This window comes from Passer domesticus, chromosome 2 (assembly GCF_036417665.1).
Source record: "Passer domesticus isolate bPasDom1 chromosome 2, bPasDom1.hap1, whole genome shotgun sequence".
Taxonomy (NCBI): domain Eukaryota; kingdom Metazoa; phylum Chordata; class Aves; order Passeriformes; family Passeridae; genus Passer; species Passer domesticus.
The window spans coordinates 126,059,067-126,078,737 of NC_087475.1; the positions used below are offsets into that span (position 1 = coordinate 126,059,067).

At 47.4% G+C, this 19,671-nt stretch overlaps 1 protein-coding gene across 1 annotated transcript; it reads left to right on the plus strand.

Moving 5' to 3' along the window:
• Positions 1-6,869: 6,869 nt before the first annotated feature.
• Positions 6,870-14,700, plus strand: ADAMTS1 (ADAM metallopeptidase with thrombospondin type 1 motif 1). The gene is made up of 9 exons (XM_064411131.1): positions 6,870-7,806; positions 8,049-8,395; positions 8,858-8,990; positions 9,369-9,536; positions 9,756-10,042; positions 10,268-10,454; positions 10,554-10,729; positions 11,519-11,694; positions 11,919-14,700. The coding sequence occupies exons 1-9, from the start codon at positions 7,302-7,304 to the stop codon at positions 12,667-12,669; spliced, it is 2,730 nt and encodes a 909-aa protein (XP_064267201.1). The 5' UTR covers positions 6,870-7,301; the 3' UTR covers positions 12,670-14,700.
• Positions 14,701-19,671: the final 4,971 nt, after the last annotated feature.

Consider the following 19,671-nt stretch of genomic DNA (forward strand, 5'->3'; position numbering starts at 1 on the left):
ATTTTAGCTGTGTATTTACCATATAAAGCAAAGCCAGCTCAGCTGGCATCACTAGAATTATACAAATGTATGTTTTTACAAAGTGGAAAATTTTTACCTGTTTGCTAAAATACCTGATGATGCTTTGGTTTTAAAAAGTGTGCTCTATGTGACAGCTGTGCATATTTGCACTGGAGCTGGGATTTTTATACCACACTCAGTTCATAAATGGTATTGAGCAAGAGCTTCTGAGATTTTTTAAATAATCAAGAAAGGAAAAGTGGGTGAAGGAAGCTTGGAAATTGTGCTGATCTATTTTGGGACCTTGGAGGTCTCAGAGAAGGGGTTTCCCTAGATGGCTTGGAAGACACATAACATACAAGCAGAATGGTTATTGGAAAAATTGGAATTGGAATGTCAGCCTCGGAAGCCCAAGAAGTCTCCTCCAGTCCCTATCCCCCATTAAATGCCACACTTCAAGGGGACCAGCAGTGCACCCCTGAGGATGAGCCCAGCAGCAGCCACAGGACCTCAAGCACAGCTCCCTGAGCCCAAACCACCCAGATAAGCCACACAGAGGACTCCGTGCCCTCTTCCCCCACTGGCATTTCCCAAGGGACACACAGATGTGCAGCTGAGGCAGCCAGAGCCAGCTGCAACCCAAAGAATTTGGGGTTGCCTCAGCTGTGCTCCCCATGGACCCCACCTGGGCATCAGGCCAGGCCTGTTTCCCAGCAGGAGAGGGCAATGCCAGCAGGGAAGGGGGCATGATGTCCACCTTCCAGCCATGTCCATCTTATGGTCATTAAGGATGGCTGAGCTTGGCAGGCAATGAAATTAATTATTCTGATAAAAAATACCCCATGTGAAACAATGCTGCATCTTTCTGCCTGCAATATTTTAACAGCACATCTAAATATATTTGGAATTTAAACTTAAAATCTTCTGATTAAGCTGAAGGCGGAAAACAACTATGAGAGAATGAGTCAAAATACTGAGATTAGATAGAATAATACTGGGAAAAGCTTTCCCCGTGCCTGTTTTGCTCTTTCCCTCTCTTCTCAGGGCTTTGCATAAGGGATTGCATATCAAAGCAAGAGGAGAAATTGAGTGATGCTGAATGGAAGTTACACAGTTTGTAAATCGACTTTTTGATGTTTGGTCTTCTGCAGCAACAATGTTTCTTTCAGAAGACCTAAGAGCAACAAGAGTGAAAATACAGAGTTGGTTTGCCTTGGTTTACTACTGTCTGTTTATTTCCTGCTGTGTCCGTGGGATAAACTGACCTGGGGGATGGATGGGTGTTTTGTTTGAAAAGCCTCACTTCTTGGAGAAGACACTGCACATGCTTCCTCTCCATACCATTTGTAAACAGAGCATTTCAGCCAAGTTTTTATGAAGCTTTAGGGTTAGCACGATGCTGGGAGTTAAGCCTGACTATAAATATTCCCAGGAGCGGGGCCTGTGTGTCTGCTGAGTCCCCTTTGTTCCCGTTTGTGCCCCTGCACAGGGGCTGCTCCTGGGGTGGGAGGCATTAACAGTGGGATTTGCAGTTGTGCAAGAGAGGTTTTGTGCCACAGGGACAGACTGGGACAGACAGAGAGGTCAAACCTTCCAAAAACAGAAGGCAGGCTCTGGCTGCCACCGCTCAGCTCCTCTGCCCACAGCACCCACCTGGGCACCCCACACACCTCCTTGGGTTGTGCCAGGGACAGCCAGGAAGGGGCAGCATCAACTCAAATCCGATGGAAACAGCTTGATCTATTTTGTCAGCTCCTGGTGGTAGATTTTTTTTCCAAATCAGTGTGAAAGAGGAGCTCTCCTGGGCTTAGCACAGCTCTCCATTCCCCATCCTCCTGCACCACTCGAGAGCAAGGAAAAGGAGTCAGGAATTAAGGGGGGAAAAATACAGCAAGCAGGCAATATCCTGTCTTTGCTCCTCACCAGCCCACTCTAATGGGCAGTAAATTAAATTAACTTTCCCCAAGGTAACTCTGCTTTGCTTACGACAGTAACTGGTAATTGAGCTCCCTGTCTTTATCTCAATTCATGAGCTTTTCCATCTTATTTTCATCCTCCTGTTCTGCTGAGGAGGAATGAGGGATCAGCTGGCATCCAGCCCACCATGACACCCTACAGTTCTTTGTCTAAGATCAGTGTTACAACCTTTAATTTCTCTCATTTCATTGATAAAATGGAAATATTAAGCATCCCAATGTGTCAGCCACATTGTGTGATGATGTCTTGCCTCCAGCTCAGCTGACTTTGTGATTAAAACAGAAATGACATAGAGAAATTACATGGATTTAGGGAAACCTAAATCCAGGATCTAGGGAGACCTTTTTGGAGTTTGTTCCATCCCAAGACACCTAAACAATTCTTACTGACTTACATGCCCTTCTACCTGATGGCAAAGATTTCCCATTCACTTCATCCCCACATTACAAGAGAAGCAAAACTCAATGTGAAATTAGAGCCTAACATTAGGAAACAAGGGGGATTGAAAGCAGGAAAAAAACCCAAGAGGTAACCATCCCATGTCCTGTTCAAAATGTGCATAACATTTGCCAAAAGTCAAGAACCAATCAGCAACATCACAAGCCCTGTCCTGAAAATTATGGCAGAGCAACAGGTTCTGCAAATGTCTAAGAACTGCATTGATGTAACAGAGGTATTTTGTCTTATTGCTAAAAAATTGCTAAATCCCTTTGTACCTCAGGTTTTTACCTGTTAATGAAGGATAAGCACTCTAGGGCAATTTAGGAGATACTCATTACTGGCAGTGAGTTGCTCATTTGAGCCCCATCCTTACAAACCAAGAGGAAAGCCCATCCAAGCTTTTAGCACAGCACGGATTAAATGAGTCTAAGCATGTGCATAAATTGTTTGGAGAGTGGAGAGTGGTTAATCACTTTCCTTAAAGGTTTGTGCCCTTTGTTAAATACACTCACTGCCAATCAACTTCTGATTATCCAGCGTCACAGGGAGGAAGGGTGGGGGAAGAGGGGATGAGCCAGGGTGAGGGAACTGATGTTTAACTCCACTGAAAATGGTTGCTGCTAATTTTCAAATTTCTTGGCACTTTTTGTAAGCTGTATCAGCATTATATGGTCAGAAAGAATGACCAGCACATCCAGGACAGTGTGGAAATCTTACTGGACGGTGGCTTTGGAATGAGTGTGGCATCACACACAGAAATCTCAAAGGTAAAAAATTATTAATAGGTGCAAGGATGAGGTTTCATCAGGAGGAATTCCATGGGAGCTGTATCATGTCTTGCAGGGCTTGTGAAATCCTCTGTCCACAGCACAGGAGAAAGTGAGGGATCTGTTGAAATCCCAGTGTGATAAAAATATCAAAATGTCAGTGGAGCTCAGGGCACTATGAATGCACTCCCTGCCATTAGCCAAGGGACTCTGGAGCCATTGTTAAAGCTGAATTTAACTTCTGAAACACTTTTAAAGCAGACATGCCATAATGCAGCATTTTGCTTTGCCCGATTGCTTTTATTTGATCCCTGGCAGTTGTTTTGACCATGAAAAAATTCAGATTTAGGTCAGCTGTTCACAAGATATTTAGATGATGGCGCAAATTCTTCTACTACCAGAAAGAGAGACACAAAGTCAGACCTCAACAGTCTTTTAAACCACTTATTGTAGATTTCTGCAGAGTATGGACAGGTCTGAATTCACATTCTCATGCAAATATTTGACTCACGCAGCCAGAAGTGTCAGTCCAAGTTCCTGCTGAATCCCATTTTGATAAAAGTTTATAAAGGAAAGTAGAAAGAATTGGGGGCAGCTCATTTTGAGTGCACACAGGCCTACATGGGCTGTTTTGGAAAAAAATTTGGAGGCTGCCCAAATTTCTGCATCTTTATTTTTTAAAGCAATTTGGATAATCAGTTATGTAAAAGCAGAAATTACAGAGAAATGCATCACCACGTTAAATCCCATGATTCTCCTCCAAAATAAAAATGTGTACTTCTCATTAACGTGATGATGGACATTGTTTTGCTTTTTCCCATTTCTGCTGATTATCAAAACAGGCAAAATTGGAGGTTTTCTCTCTTAACCTTCTTACCCTACTAACAAAACCCAACGGTTAATGACCTCAAAATGAACAATAAATGAAAATATATAAATTAATCACGCAAAACACAAAGACATCACAGAGAAACAATCGCCAGAAATACCCATGGAAGTGTTTTTCAGAGGACTTTTTCTACAGCATCAGGTCTTTTATCCCCTATTCAATGAGCCTAATGTGCCATCTGCTGTTTAAATTCTAATTTAATTTTAATTATAACAGTTTTTGAAAGAAGCAATCATTCTTCAGCATTGAAACAAATAAGGCTGGGGTGGTTGGTTGTGTTGCCCCTTTTTTTTTTCATTTTGGAAGCAGCCATTATTGCAAACAGTAGTGAAGAAATTAAAGCTTCAGCATTGTTAATCCTGCTCAGAGACCGACAGCACTTGGGTCTGAGCCATAAAAACTGTTCTTGCAGCGCAAAAGACGACGATGTGACCCAAAAACGATGATGTGGTGGCGCTATCTGGTGGCTTACTTGGAATTACGCTGTCTTGTACTCCTTACAGGACGCGCTTTCTTCCTCCAAGCACTAGAAATTTCTTTTAAAAGACCGATTTTATGCCTTTTCTGGCTCTTTATCTACATGAAATCCTGAGAAAGGTCAGTGCGTTTCTTTCTAAGTCTTGATTCGCACAAACTGTGATCGGAGCTGGCACAGATTTGGTATAATACAGATTAAAAATACATATACAGAGGTTTCAGTGCCCTGAATAATCCAGCTAAACTCACGGGGATCGTTCATAGGAAGCAATTTAAGAATTTATAAGATGATCCAGGTGTGACAGGCAGCAAACCTGTTGTAAAAATGCCTTCCCAACACCATTTGTGTTCAGGTAGTGCAACAGAACAGCTGAGTTCTCCGCTAAAACACTTCCCTGGATGTCACATAAAGGCCAGGAAAACTTCTGTCCTAATCAGGGCACTGTAAAGCTCCCCCATAAAATGTAAGCCTTTCCACCAGGAAAGCTGGGAGAGAACCATGGAACTCTCCCATAACAATTTTTTATAGTCGAGTGCCACCTGGTGGAATATGCAAAAGACTTTTCAGACTGAAAAAGCTGTTTTAAGGTGGTCAGGATCTTTTCAAATCAGAGAACTAACATCAAAAAACAGCAGCAAAACCAAAGGTGCATCTGGCAGCTGGGTGGACACACCTTTGGTGGCCTGGCTCTGGTCCCTGGTGATCTATGAGTGACACTGATTATGCTGACAGACAAGATTTTCCTACTTTTAATTCATATATATTTGCAAGAGTCTCTATCCTGAACCAATGTAAGGTGAAAAATAAACTGTGAATATGCTTTCCTTTCTATTCCACGTTTCTATTTCCAGCCTTTTACACAGGTAATTCCCTAAATTAGGTATCATGTGCAACACCAAATTAATTAACAGCATGAATGAATGGTACGTTTATTGTGCTCTATCCTAGAAAAAGCACAGCAGAGCTGGGCACACTCAGATCTCAAAGTTAAGGGTAGAGATTGACACACATTTCCAACTCAAGTGAAAAATGAGTCCCAACTGAATGGATTTTTCTGCTGCTGATGTATTAATGGGCAGCAGTCGCAGCCTCTGGAAGTCAGTCCAGCATTTCCTGCTGTGTCCCAAAGAAAATCCCACATTTGAGGCCTACGTCTGATTTTGCTCATCATTCTGTGACAAGAGCACTTTGCTGAGCAAGTAGCTGAGAAATTGGGTTCATCTTTTCCTATGTTTCTCTGCACAGCTTTCAAACAATGCACAATTCTAGGCTTGTAAGATTTACAGGATGCCAAGGGAAATGGATGCATTGTCAGAACTTAGCAGGCAGTCAGGCTGTGCTATTGACACACACATGTGGTTCCAAGTTTGTCTGACATGGTTTAAATTAGGAAGAAAAGCCTTAGGGTTATGAGATTTAGTGGCATAAATGGGACGTTCCATCCCAAGAAAACAGTGGATACATAAAATTTTAGAAAGATTTGCCCTATCCTGAGGTTTTGCTCCTTCTGTTTTCAGCCCCTGAGTTTCATACGTGTATTAAATGATGTGTTGACAGACACAGAAGCATCTTTGTTTAATTGGGAAGCCCAGGAGTTGTCACCAACAGGTACACACATTCTGGTTTTATTCACACATTTACTCACCACTTCTCTGCCCTCCTCCTCCAAAAAGGCCTCCAGAAGCAGAAAGCCGGGGCCGTGCACATAAAGAATTAAGGGGATTAGCAGCACCACCATGCCTGGGTTATGGCTTCAAAGCAAAACATCAGCTGCACCTACGTAAACGCCTCTGTTTAAGTGACTGGAAAGGAACCATTTCTCAGAAGTACAGGTGCATGACCGGCTGCAGCTATTAGGGCCGACAAAGGGCAGGAATTGCCTGGGAAGGGGGGGATTAAAAATGAAAAAAAAAATTAAAATTAAAAAAAAATAAGTAAAATGGAAGGAAAAGCCACGAAGGCGAGCAGGGATGCGTCCCCTCAGGGGACGCAGGGCTCGGCCAGCGGCAGGTGGACGCTCCGGAGCTCCGGGCGCGGGGCACGGACCCGCAGCGCATCCAGGCGAGATCCAGCCGGGCACAAAGCACCCCGGGGGCAGGCAAGGGGAGGCAAGGGGCGCGGGCCAGCCCGCTGCGGCAGCCGGGGGCCGACCCCGGGCCGTGCCGGTGCCGTCCCGCCCCGTCGGGGGCGGCGGGAGGGCGGCGCGGCGGGGGCCGCCCGCGGGCGCGTTACGCACGCAGTGATCTCAGCGGCGGCAGCGCCGGGCTGGGGGCGGCACGGCCGGACCCCATAAAGGGCGGCGGCGAGCCCCGCTCCCGCACTCACCCCGCACGGCGGAGGCGGACGGGCCCGCGGCGCTCCGCTCCGCAAAGGACGGGAGGCTCCTCGGCGCCCTGGAAGTGCAGGCGGGACCGTCCCGGGGCTGCCGGAGACTCGCCGGAGCGTCCTCCCCGCCCGCCGCCGCTGCTGCTGCTGCAGCAGCCCGGGAAGGCTGAGGAGGAGAAGCGGCAGCCGGAGCAGGACAGAAGACAGAGGGACGCAGCGAGGGGCAGCGCTGCCCTCGCACAGCCGCGCTCCATGGGGAAGCTGACGCCGCCTCTGCAGTGACCGCGGGACGCGGCTCCCGCGCGGTCCTCCGCCGGCAGAAAGACTCAGACACCCCCCAAAACCTGAAAGCAAAAATCCCACATCTTCCATATCCATTCCTATATAAAGTGAAATAAAGAGAGGCGAAGGGCTGCGCCGAGCGATGAGGAGCGGGGGGCGGCTGCCGGCGCTGGCGCCGGTGCTGGCGGCGCTGCTGGGGCTGTGCAGCGCCGAGCGCCGGGCGCTGGTGCTGCCGCGGCGCCTGGGCGCGCCCGGCGCCCGAGAGCGCTTCCGCCTGGAGGCCTTCGGGGAGCGCCTGACGCTGGAGCTGGAGCCCGACAGCAGCTTCCTGGCCCCGGACTTCACCCTGCAGTACCTGGGCGGGCCGCCGCCGCCGCCCGAGGACGACCTCTCCCGCTGCTTCTACTCCGGCACCGTGAACCGGGACCCCGGCTCGGCGGCCGCGCTCAGCCTGTGCGCGGGGCTGCGCGGCGCCTTCTCGCTGCGCGGCCGCCAGTACCTCATCCAGCCCGCGCCCGGCACCGCGCACCGCCACGGGCCGCACCTCCTGCGCCTCCGCGGCGCCCCGCGGGCCGCCCCCGCCGCCCGCTGCGCCGTGGCCGAGGCGGGGGCCGGCGCGGAGGGGCCCGAGCCCGCCGAGCCCGCAGGTACCGTGGGGACGCCGCGCCGCCCTCCGCGGGGACGGGGAGGGCGAGGGCGGGGGTGTGGCGGGGATGCCCGGCCGCTGCTTGCCCCGCGTCCCGCCCCGAGCTGCCCACCTGGGTGCGGGGGTCGCACAAAGCAGGGGTGCGCATCTTGAGTGTCCGCGGGTTTGGGCTTCTAAACGGTGCTCTCTTGCTGTGCTCACCTGCGCTTTCCCTCCCTGTGTTTTTTTTTTTTTTTAACGCAGAAACGAGAAGCAGGAGGAAGAAGAGGTTCGTGTCCAGCCCCCGCTACGTGGAGACCATGCTGGTGGCCGACCAGTCCATGGCAGAGTTCCACGGCAGCGGGCTGAAACACTACCTGCTGACCCTGCTCTCCGTGGCCGCCAAGCTGTACAAGCACCCCAGCATCCGCAACTCCATCAGCCTCGTGGTGGTGAAGATCATGGTCATCTACGAGGAGCGCAAGGGCCCGGACATCTCCTCCAACGCCGCCCTGACTCTGAGGAACTTCTGCAGCTGGCAGAGGCAGCACAACCCGCCCAGCGACCGGCACGCCGAGCACTACGACACGGCCATCCTCTTCACCAGGCAGGTGAGGGACACCGAGTCACATCCAGCCCCACGCCCACTGCTCCCTGCCCCCTCTGCCGGGAGACCTCCGAAAAAGTGTCCAGAGACAGCCGTGTGTCACCACAGCTGCAGAGAGGCAGGCTAAAAATTAGATGAGCTGCTTTTTGTTTTATTCCTTTTTTTTCTTCTGTTTGCACCATGTCTGGTGAAGCTCACAGTTCGTGCACTGTCTTTGTAAACTCACAGATTGTGCACTGTGTTCCTGCCCCATATATTTTTAGCAGATTTCAGATGGAAATTATGCATTTCATTTCTACGTGTAACCCTCGCCTATGTTCCAGAGACAGATTTTTGCCATCATACCCATTGAAGTGCTGAATATTTATGCTCTTTCCATAAGTAAAGGCAAACTGCCAGGGCTGGATGGCTCTTGCCAAGGTTAAGTCTCTGATCTGATTAATAATGAAACTGCCTTTTTTTACAGGACCTGTGCGGTGCCAAGACATGTGATACTCTTGGGATGGCTGATGTGGGAACAGTTTGTGATCTAAACCGCAGTTGCTCTATCATAGAAGACGATGGTTTGCAGGCTGCCTTCACAACAGCCCACGAATTAGGTACTTGAAACTTTGCAAAGGCATTCCCTGGGATTAATTGAAGCCAGCTTGATGCCGTAAAGCTCAGCCTGCACCTCCCCGGAGCAGTCGGGAGGAGGCAAAGCCCTGTCTTGGAGCAGGCTTGGACTCGGGAAAGCAAATCCGGCCTGCACAGCATTGTCTGCAAGAGCTGTGTGTGTGTGCCTGCAGAAAAAAAAAAAATTAAAAAGGGAGAGAAGATCCAGTGCCATCTGCTTGAAATCTGGGAGCGTTCAGCTTCGGGTTATTAATTACAGACCAGGCTATGCGCAGCTCTAGAGCAATATTTAAAATACTGTTGGTAAAGCGTAGCACAGACTTCCTAAAGTCACAGACTTTGCTTTTCTCCTTTTCTCCAAGGCCACGTGTTTAACATGCCTCATGACGATGCAAAGCAGTGTGCTGGCATCAATGGAATGAGCCGGGATTTCCACATGATGGCATCCATGCTCTCCAACCTGGACCGCAGCCAGCCCTGGTCTCCATGCAGTGCCTACATGATTACAACATTTCTGGATAACGGTCATGGTAAGGTTATTAAGCTTTCCATTCATGTGGCGTTTGAGCTCTTGTGCTTTACTGCTTTGCTTTTTTTATTTTTTTTTCTTTAAGAGTGTTTCTGCTTCAGTGCAGACTTAACCTTTTGCATGCTGTCAGTGAATTTAGAAGAGCAAATGCAGTTTCCTTTTTAAAACTGACCCCGCAGCATCGTCTGACTTTTTTTCCTTTTTCTTTCAACTTTTCCAGGGGAGTGCTTGTTGGACAAGCCCCACAGGCCCATCCAGCTTCCTTCGGACCTGCCTGGCACGCTGTACGATGCCAACAGGCAGTGCCAGTTCACGTTTGGAGATGAGTCCAAGCACTGTCCCGACGCAGCCAGTACGTGCACGACGCTGTGGTGCACAGGCACCTCGGGAGGGCTGCTGGTGTGCCAAACCAAACACTTCCCCTGGGCAGACGGCACCAGCTGCGGGGAAGGGAAGTGGTGCATGAATGGCAAGTGTGTGAACAAGACTGAGAAGAAGCATTATGATGTAAGTAGTGAGAAAGAAATGGGTGCGCTCTCGGGTTTTGCAGAGCCGCGTGGAAACAGGAGGGATCTGCTAGGTGGGGTTGGTTCAGTGCTAACGAACAAACCTGGGCCAGGTTTTTTAATGAGCTCGGGTGGGTAAAAATGAGCATGATGATGGCTTTTATGGTGTGGTTTTGTATGGATTTTCCTGTATTTAACCCGCGTCCTGCTTTTGTTGTTGTTCCAGACGCCGGTGCACGGGGGCTGGGGCTCCTGGGGGGCGTGGGGCGAGTGCTCCCGGAGCTGCGGCGGGGGAGTGCAGTATTCCTTCCGGGAATGCGACAACCCCGTCCCGAGGAACGGGGGCAAGTACTGCGAAGGGAAGCGGGTGCAGTACAGGTCCTGTAACATCGAGGACTGCCCCGACAACAACGGTAATTTTTCCCCATTTTTGTCAGCCAGGGTTGGTGTGCTGTGGAGGAAGAGCAGGACGGAGATGATCTCATGGCCACCTGTCTTTTCTCTGCCTGCAGGCAAAACGTTCAGGGAGGAACAGTGTGAAAAGCACAACGAGTTTTCCAAGTCTGCCTTTGGAAGTGGACCTGCAGTGGAGTGGACACCCAAGTTTGCTGGTGTGTCTCCAAAGGACAGATGCAAGCTGGTTTGCAGAGCCAAAGGAACAGGATACTTCTTTGTTCTACAGCCAAAGGTATTTCAAAACTGCACCTCTTCCAGCTGATCATGAGGGGGATTTTTATTTTCTCTATGCGAAGAGTCAAGCAGTGTAGAAATATGAAATTGTCTTTTTCATATTTAAGCTGGATTATTCCTCCACGTACAGCAGGATCATTGCAAGCATGTGTTAAGTGTTTTGGCACAATCCTTCCACCTCCTCTACCCACTCCACTCTGGTTTCCTTCCCTCTCCTTCCACCAATCTGATTGCATTGAGATAGGTTTGGAAAACTCTGAGGGATCTTTGCCAGAACATTGGTGCTTTCTCATACTGGTTACTAACATGCTGACAGCTTAAAATAAACACGAGGAAAAATGTTCATCTTGCATAGCTACTTGAATTCGCTGTCATCAGATGGTGAGAGCCAGGAACTACCAGGGCGATGACACAGAGGGTTTTTGTGGAACAGCACTCCTAGAAATAAAGGATGTGCTGAACAGCATTAGAAGCATCGCTGGCAGCGTGCTTTGAGGACAGGGCTGCCTTCTAGTGACACTAGAAAGCAATGGGGCTTCTTTTGTATGAGATCAGTAAACAGTAGGTTTTTTGGGGGAGGTATTAATGAAAAGTGAGATTGTTTTCTCCTCTTACCATGGCATCATTTTGGCAAGTGAGAAGACTGCCTGTGGGCTGCTCTGGCTTTTAGTTTCCAAAGCCCTGAAAACAACAGGTGCTGTTGTTGGGCTTTCCACCCATCCATATTTTGCGTCACACCATTTCAGAGCACCGTGCATGTTGTAACCAGGCTCCTTGTGTCCCCAAGGTGGTGGATGGCACCCCGTGCAGCCCCGACTCCACGTCCGTGTGCGTGCAGGGGCAGTGCGTGAAGGCCGGCTGCGACCGCACCATCGGCTCCAACAAGAAGTTCGACAAGTGCGGCATCTGCGGGGGCAACGGCTCCACCTGCAAGAAGGTGTCTGGCACCCTCGTTAGAGCCAAGTGAGTGTGGGGCTGCTGCTCACCTTGGTGGGGAAGCTCACCTTGTCCTTTTGGGTGGGTTCATCCATTAACAACAGGGCTGCCACTCACCTTGTCCTTGTGGGTGGGATTCATCCCTTATCAAGCTAAACGCCTTGACTTCAGACGAGGTTTAGTCTTGGGCTGGGAGGCTTTTTCCTCTTTCCCTGCAGAGGACTCAGTGTTTCTCTCTTCTCCCGGGGCAGACCTGGCTACCACGACGTGGTCACCATCCCGGCGGGGGCCACCAACATCGAGGTGAAGCAGCGGAACCACCGGGGCGCGAGGCACGACGGCAGCTTCCTGGCCATCAAAGCCGCCGACGGCACCTACGTCCTCAACGGCGACTACACGCTGTCCACGCTGGAGCAGGACATCACCTACAAGGGCAGCGTGCTGCGCTACAGCGGCTCCTCGGCCGCCCTGGAGCGCATCCGCAGCTTCAGCCCGCTGAAGGAGCCGCTGACCATCCAGGTGCTGACGGTGGGGGACCTGCCGCAGCCCAAGATCAAGTTCACCTACTTCGTCAAGAAGCCGGCGCAGCCCGGCGCGGACAAAGCGGCGGCGGCGGCGGGCAAGAAGAAAGAATCCTTCAACGCCATCAGGGAGATCATCTCCTCGGAGTGGGTGATCGAGGAGTGGGGCGAGTGCTCCAAGTCGTGCGGCTCGGGCTGGCAGCGGCGCGCCGTGGAGTGCCGGGACCCGCGGGGCCGGCCGGCCGCCGACTGCGCCCGCGAGCTGAAGCCCAGCAACCTGCGGCCCTGCGCCGACGTGCCCTGCCCGCAGTGGCAGCTGGGGGACTGGTCCCCCTGCTCCAAGACGTGTGGGAAAGGCTTCAAGAAGAGGTTGTTGAAATGTGTCTCTTCCGACGGCAGCGTGCTGCCCCAAGAAAGCTGTGAGCCCTCCAAGAAACCCAAGCACCTGATAGACTTCTGCAACGCCACGGACTGCAGCTAGATAGGGCGGCTTGGGAGAAGCTAAAACTTTTTTTTTTATTATTATTATTTTATTTTATTTTTTTCCTTCAGACCAGTGCACTGAAAAACACAAAAGAGGGCTAGAGGCAGCACCTGTGTTTTCGCGTGAAAAAGTTCACGGTGAAGATCCGTTGAGGTGGGACAGTGCAAACAGCTTGAATTGGCTTTGCATCCCAAAAATCCCCTGCCAACTGAAAATTGGATGGGATAGCAGACCCATGTCTTTCATTTCTCTTTAGCAGATAAGGCCCAAAGGCATCAGAATTGCCTTTTTTAAAGTGTTTTATAAATTAAGCCAAATGTGAGCAGTGAGACACATTTCAGCAGACATTTTGGGGTTTGGTTATTTCTCCCTTCTTTTGGATTTATCTTGTGGTACTGATCAAATCCCCATGTGTAGGAAGGGGAGGGAAAAAGATAGCTTAAAATAATTGGTCAGGGCTTACCTACCTCACAAAGGGCAAAAAACAAAGATTGGAAAAGGAGCTTTAACTATGTCATTCATGGCTGCTATTGTTTCAGAGAATAGTTTTATATAAAAATAAAGCCATATTCTCTACCTGTCAAGAGTAAGAAATACCAAGCACAAATATCAACTCCACAAATCACTAGAATTTCATATTTTTTTTAAAGTACCTTTATGTCATCCCAATGTGCCTGTCCATTTCTCTCAGCCACTCCAGTGCCATTGTGGTGACATGTGTAATCCAGAGGCTTGGAAAAGTGGAAATCTGAGTCTGAATAATTGCTCTTTGTGCCTTCTGCATAGCTTCCACCGGCTTTTCTGATTCCAGCTTGGTCCTGCCTTCCTGCCAAACAGATCCACGGAGTGTGTGAGCATTCCAGTCGTGCTTTCACACTCAAACCTTTGGCCTTACCCCAGCCAATGGATATTATTTGAGTTAAAAAGGAAAAAAAAAAGCCCCATTATGTATGGGAGTGTCCTCTGTGGCCTCTGCTGGGTTTTAGAGCTCAGTCACTGATCAGGTGGGAAGGCAAAGCTGAGGGATAGCAGGTCCATCCACAGCGAAACGCCAGCATTCACATCATTGAAGATTGTGCCAGTCCATAGACCATGAGAGAATATGGCTTTCCATATGTATATAGTAAAATATATTACTATAGATTTTATATACTTCATAAGTATTTTATATTTCTCTCCCTTCTGGGAAGGGTTATAATTTGTAATAAATGCATATAATGAGCGTATTTATTTTTATACTTCTTGTCTAATGTGATCTTCTAAGTTATCGCTTTTTTAAAAGGACATATAACAAGGATAGAGTATTTATACAGTATAATATGTTACTAGAGGTAATAAATGAACCCTATAAATTTTGGAAATGGAGTGTCTTTATTTCACTGGACTAAAACCAGTCCATGGAGCAAAAAGAGCTTGGAATCTGAAGAGAATACTAAGCAAAAGGCAACTAATTACCTGTATTAGTGAAGAGGTTTGGAAAACTCTCCCCATAATGTCACACACCACCTTAAAAGAGGTAATTTTGTATTTTATTACTTAACCACTAACTCATCTATGCCAGAAAATGGAGTGCAACCATACTGATGCCACTGGCTGTAATAACAGCTTGGGGAGGGAAGCAGCGCTGTCAGGCGTGTTCAGAACCAACAAAATATGTACAAAAGCAGCAGTTTTGCCTCACTCTGGTGGGAAAGGAGCAGCCAAAAGCCAGAACCATTCATGAGCAGTCGGAGGTTTCCCTCACCAACTCCTGGAGAATTTCCCTCTCTAATTTTCTCCTGAGGCTGCTTTTCCAAGAAGCACTGTGTGAATGAGCTGTTCTAACATGTTTTATGATGTTAAAAGGGATACTAAACATCAAGAGCTGATTTTTGCTCCCTCATACGTGATCTCATCACTACTGCAGTCAAGAGAAAATCTTCTGTTGGGCTCCATCAGATTTTTGCCATGGAATTTGAGACATCGGTCATTTCTGGATACTTTTGGCTTTGTGTCATGTAAAAATCTATTAAAACTTCCTTTGCCAAAGTTTGGACTCTGTCTCTGCAGAAATAGTTCCTGTTTTATTCTATGGATAAAGTCCTGGCCCCTCTGAATTTCAGAATTCTCATCACACTTCATTGGGCATTGCTTTGAAGTGCAGAAATGCTGGGGAATATTTTATTCCTAACATTATTCAGGAGGCAGCCAATCCCTTTCTGGTTTTAGAAATAGTTCTTTGTAAATACAAGAAATAACTAAATTTATTTGTGTCTATCGATATGTATGTGCATATATATTTCATTCACCATCTAGGTTAGAAAATAACTGGGAGTTTGAAGAGAAGTTATCCTGGAGCCTGCCAGACTGATGAGATGGGAAATTGTGGTATCTGTGCTGGGTGAGCACTGTAAATGGTGTCAGAAAATGTGGAGTAGCTCATTTCCTCTGGCACTGTTAAAATAATCATGTGATTTGGTGCTTGAAATTGTCCCAGCAGTAAATGGGAAAACCCCTCAAAACTCACTGAAAAGTCAACATCTCCAAACAGTGGAGATGTTTCCGGAAAAAGTGACACTTTTGCTTTTTTCATTTTGACATCACAAGTGAGTCAGCAGATGCAAAGTGATGTGATTTCTTGAATTTTGTAGGACAAATAGGGATATTTTAGACAAAATATCTTCACCCACTATCTAAGGTATGGAATGGAGAAAAAAATACAGAGAAATTCAGAAAGGCATCATCAGAGAAATAACCTGGGCTGCCAGAACCAGAGTTGTGGCTGGGCTGTGCTCATCAGCTCCCTGTGAAATTGCTCCCACAGCTCATCCAGCTGGGAAGGCTCCTCAATCCCTGCAGGGGCAGACCTGCCTGCCAAGCACCCTTTGGAGCAGAGATCCTCCTGTGGGATGTGGCCACTGCCTGCTGAGCCCTCCAGGCAAAGGAGGTGTAATTAGGTGAAGTTTTATCCCTAGCAAAGGGCACCCAAACACAGCCGAGGGATCCAGATCCCACGGACATGTCCAGGCTTCAACAGGAGTGCAAGAGAGCACTTAGCTGGAATATTTGCATTTTGCCCCGTTCTGCACAAGCAGAGCTCTGTGTTACAACATGTGGAGGCAGAAGGAGAGCAGCCCAGGAGATTGCAGGGCTGGATGTCCCCTATGTGGTGATCTATCCCATGCTTTCCTAGCAAAACAGCTCCAAACATTCCCTCCTGCCCCATATTCCCCCTCAGAACACAAAGTATGGACAGAAGTGTTATAGATGAGTAACGAGAAGATTGGCTCTCACAATTAAGGGATGAGTATTGTGTGAATACTATGAGAAGCTTTATTAATGTATAGTTATGTTATTGAGAGGAGATTGCACTGCTGGATGTCCCTTCCATGGCGATCTATCCCGTGCTTTCCTAACAAAGCAGCTCCAAACATTTCCTCCTGCCCTATATTCCCCCTCAGGACACAAAACATGGACAGAAGAGTTATTAGATCAGTAATGAGAAGATTGGCTCTCACAATTAAAGGATTAATATTGTGTGGATATTAAAATAAGCTTTATTGGTGTATACTTATTGTGGGGGGATTGCACTGCTGGATGTCCCTTCCATGGTGATCTATCCCGTGCTTTCCTAACAAAACAGCTCCAAACATTCCCTCCTGCCCACATTCCCCCTCAGGACACAAAACAGGGACAGAAGGGAAGTCAAAACACGGTTATCAGGTTCACCAGTGGTGCTTGGAGCAGGGTGTTTTGACAAACATGGGTGCCCCAAAGCCTGGGGCAGCAGAGGGATTGTTGTGGAGATGAGGAGTTGTTTGGATGGGTTTTACAGCCCACAGCAAGCAAGAGGGATTTGTGCAAAAAGGATTTCAGCTTGGGTAAGAGAATTGCAGTTTCCTGCAACCCCTCTGCCTGGAAAATGTACTTGACAGCATCCGTGGGATAAAGGATCATCCTTGGTCCTGCTGCAGCCCAGGACCAGCAGCTGATGAGATTCCAGACCCCTGGACAGCACCTAAATTTAAATATCCAGAAGTTTCTAAATCTATTATCTTTAATATGTTGTACTTTTGTGTCATAGTGCTGCAAATCTGAATTTCTCCCATTTTATGATCTCTCACAGATATTCCAGTTGGAATCTCTCACAGTTGGAAGTTAGTATTTTCTCCAGTTATTAGCTGCTCTCAGCTATAAGATATTTTCCTGCAAGCACACAAAAAGGAGCTGCATGTTCCAAGAGGAGAGTCATATGGTAGAGATTATAATCAGGCAAGCTGAGAGCAGTGGCCATTTTAATTGTGCACCAAATATATTTTTTTTCGGTATAACTAAGGCAATTGCCTGTCCCAAACAATTTCAATGTCTGCTGCCACTTTGTGCCATTTCTCATGTACAAAACTGGGGATGAAATCAGGGATGAGAAAACAACTGTAATTCAAACATTTTGATTAAAAATTTCTCTGTCAAGCAGCACAATTTAATTAAAGATTCTAAAATATTAGCATATTTTCTAATTTGTTTTTTTCTAATTGAATACCTATACCTATAGTGGCTCAGGACAGCCCTGGTTAAACCTGAGACCAAAGGAAAATTTGCCTTCTTGTGTTTAATCTGAGTCTTAATTACATGTTTAATTAACCCCAGAGGTCAGGCTTTGGTGAGAACATTTCCATACAGATGAAACTGTGTGAGGAAAAGGGAAGAGAGAGGGAGAGAAGACGACTTTTGTGGAACTTTGAGCTGTGGAAACTTTTGAAACAGATAGTGGAGATTAGATTTAAGAATCAGGCCTGGGCAGATTTAGAAGTGAATTAAATGCAGTAAAAAGTCCATCTCCTTTTTCTCTCCCAGTGAACCAGCACACACATCAGGGAATATGCTAAAATAATGAACACTGGTGTTTTCCATTTCTCATTATCCTCCTGCTGGAACAAATGCAAAGCACAATGTGGAAGCACAGAGGGGCTCAGCTGCCTTTGATGAATTTAAAAAAATTAAAAAGCCCTCTGCACGTTTCCTCTTCACTCTTTTAATTTATAATTTTATTTATTTGCACTTTTAAAGGCATAATAGCTGATGTCAACAAGGAGAGCCCCCAGAGCAACAGCTGCCTGGCAGACAAGAGGGTCAGAGGCATTAAAAAATATAAATGTCAAAATCCTGCATAAAATAATTTTGGAGTCTGGTCTAAACTAGCAAAATCCAGGCAATTCGGAGCTAATTCTTCCATTTGCATAGGGACAAAAGCTTTCGAGTATTGAGAGGGATGTGTCAGCACTTGAAGGAGGAGATGGAGATGTTGGAAACATCAGCAATCTGCTGACATCACTTTGGGGTTTGGCAAAGGAGCCTCTCTAGCCAGGTTTCCCTTCCCAGCTCCAGGAATTTCCCTGGGGGTGCAGGGCTGTCCCTGAGCCTCAGAAGGATCAAAACCCACCCCAGCCCTGCAGTGAACCTGCTCTGGGCTCAGAGCTACTGCAAGAATTGAGTGTTTGGCATCACTCATTATTTGTTGGGGAGGAAAAAAAAAAAAAAAAAGAAGCCCAGATTCACACACTACATTCCCTTGAGAAGGTAGGTTTTTGTGGAGCAGAAAATCTGCTTTTATGGGTGGTAAGGGCACAATTTGTAAGAACAGAGAGCAGCTCCCAGTCATGCAGCTCAAACAGCTTTGTAAAGGACCTTGCTAAATCAGGAGGGGACAATTTAGTTTAGGCTTAGCAGAGTTCTGGTTTAGTGGCCTGAACTGAAGAGGAACACTGTCAGAGAGCAGAAAATGGAACTTCATAAAGTAACTTTACTTTTTTTGTCCAGGTGTTTTCATCTGTCTGTTCTGAGGGAGAATCACTTCTTTTTTAATGTCACTGATGAAGGAGGGACCCTTAGCAGAACCAAGCTGAGGGGTGAGGCTTGACCTTGTGTTTCCCAGACAGTCCCACTGGCCTGTTGTGGGGCTGGAAAACAAAAAGATGCTGGATTTTTTTCAGCACCAGGACAAACAGATCCTACAGATCGCATTCAATTTCAGCTGAACGCCAGGAAAGTGCCTCAAAGGATGGAAATAATTTGTTGCTCAAGACCTGAGCTACTAAAAGATAAAGTCTGGCACATATGTTTTTGGGGCTCCTTAGCTTTGGGGCGAAGTGCTCAGCTGCTTTTTTGGCACAATTCACATGGCCACGGGTTTTTCCTCAGTATCCTGAAGGTCCAGTGGCCGAAATCTCCTTCATGCTCTCCTTCAGTGGAGCCCGATGTGTTTTGTAGCCGGTTCTCTTCTTGTCTCACTGTGAGAGCTTGTTTGCTTTTTTGGCTGGGGGCTGTTTGACAGACTCACACAAGACCTGCCCGAGTCAGGCTTGCTCTTAAAAGCATTGCTGGCATAGTCATGTCACTGAGAACACGGGCAGGAAAAGCACAACTCCATTTGTTATAGCTGGAACAGCAAAAAATCCTAATGAAGATGCGTTTACCCTGGCCCAAATCCTTTATTCTGTTCTGAGAGCATTCTGAGCTGTACCTACAAGGCAGTTTAATTAGCTGAACTGAATTAGATTTGCATTTTCACATGGACAGGAACAGCTTCACTGGTTAAAGGCGTGTTGGCAAAGGCAGAAAATTAAATATCATTCTTTCTTGTGTGCTTCAAAAAATTAGAAATCCTCTTGGGAAGGAAAAATCCTGCTTTTGGGAAGGAAAAATCCTGCTTTTCCCCCTCATGTCAACCTACAAAGGAGAGTGGGTGTTACATACCTTCTCTAACATATATCCACTGCCTTTAAATATTTGGGCTGTCAGAAATATCAGAACGTTTCAGGAACCGAGTAGAACACGAGGTTTGCTGATGCCTCTGCCTTAATGGACATAGATTGTCACAAATAAGCATCCAACACCCTGGAGAGTCAAAATTTCACCTCACTTGCCACTGGAGCTGGCTGGAGACAATAAAAGTCACCCCACTTGCTCCTCAGCAGGGTTTGGGATGGAAAAGATGAGGAAGCCTAAGAAGAAAAAGCACAT

Excerpts from the sequence above, each read along its gene's own strand:
- ADAMTS1 (XM_064411131.1), top strand. The coding sequence starts at position 7,302 with ATGAGGAGCGGGGGGCGGCTGCCGGCGCTGGCGCCGGTGCTGGCGGCG. Across the intron at positions 8,396-8,857 it reads CCATCCTCTTCACCAGGCAG|GACCTGTGCGGTGCCAAGAC; the intron begins GTGAGGGACACC and ends CTTTTTTTACAG. Across the intron at positions 10,455-10,553 it reads GGACTGCCCCGACAACAACG|GCAAAACGTTCAGGGAGGAA; the intron begins GTAATTTTTCCC and ends CTCTGCCTGCAG.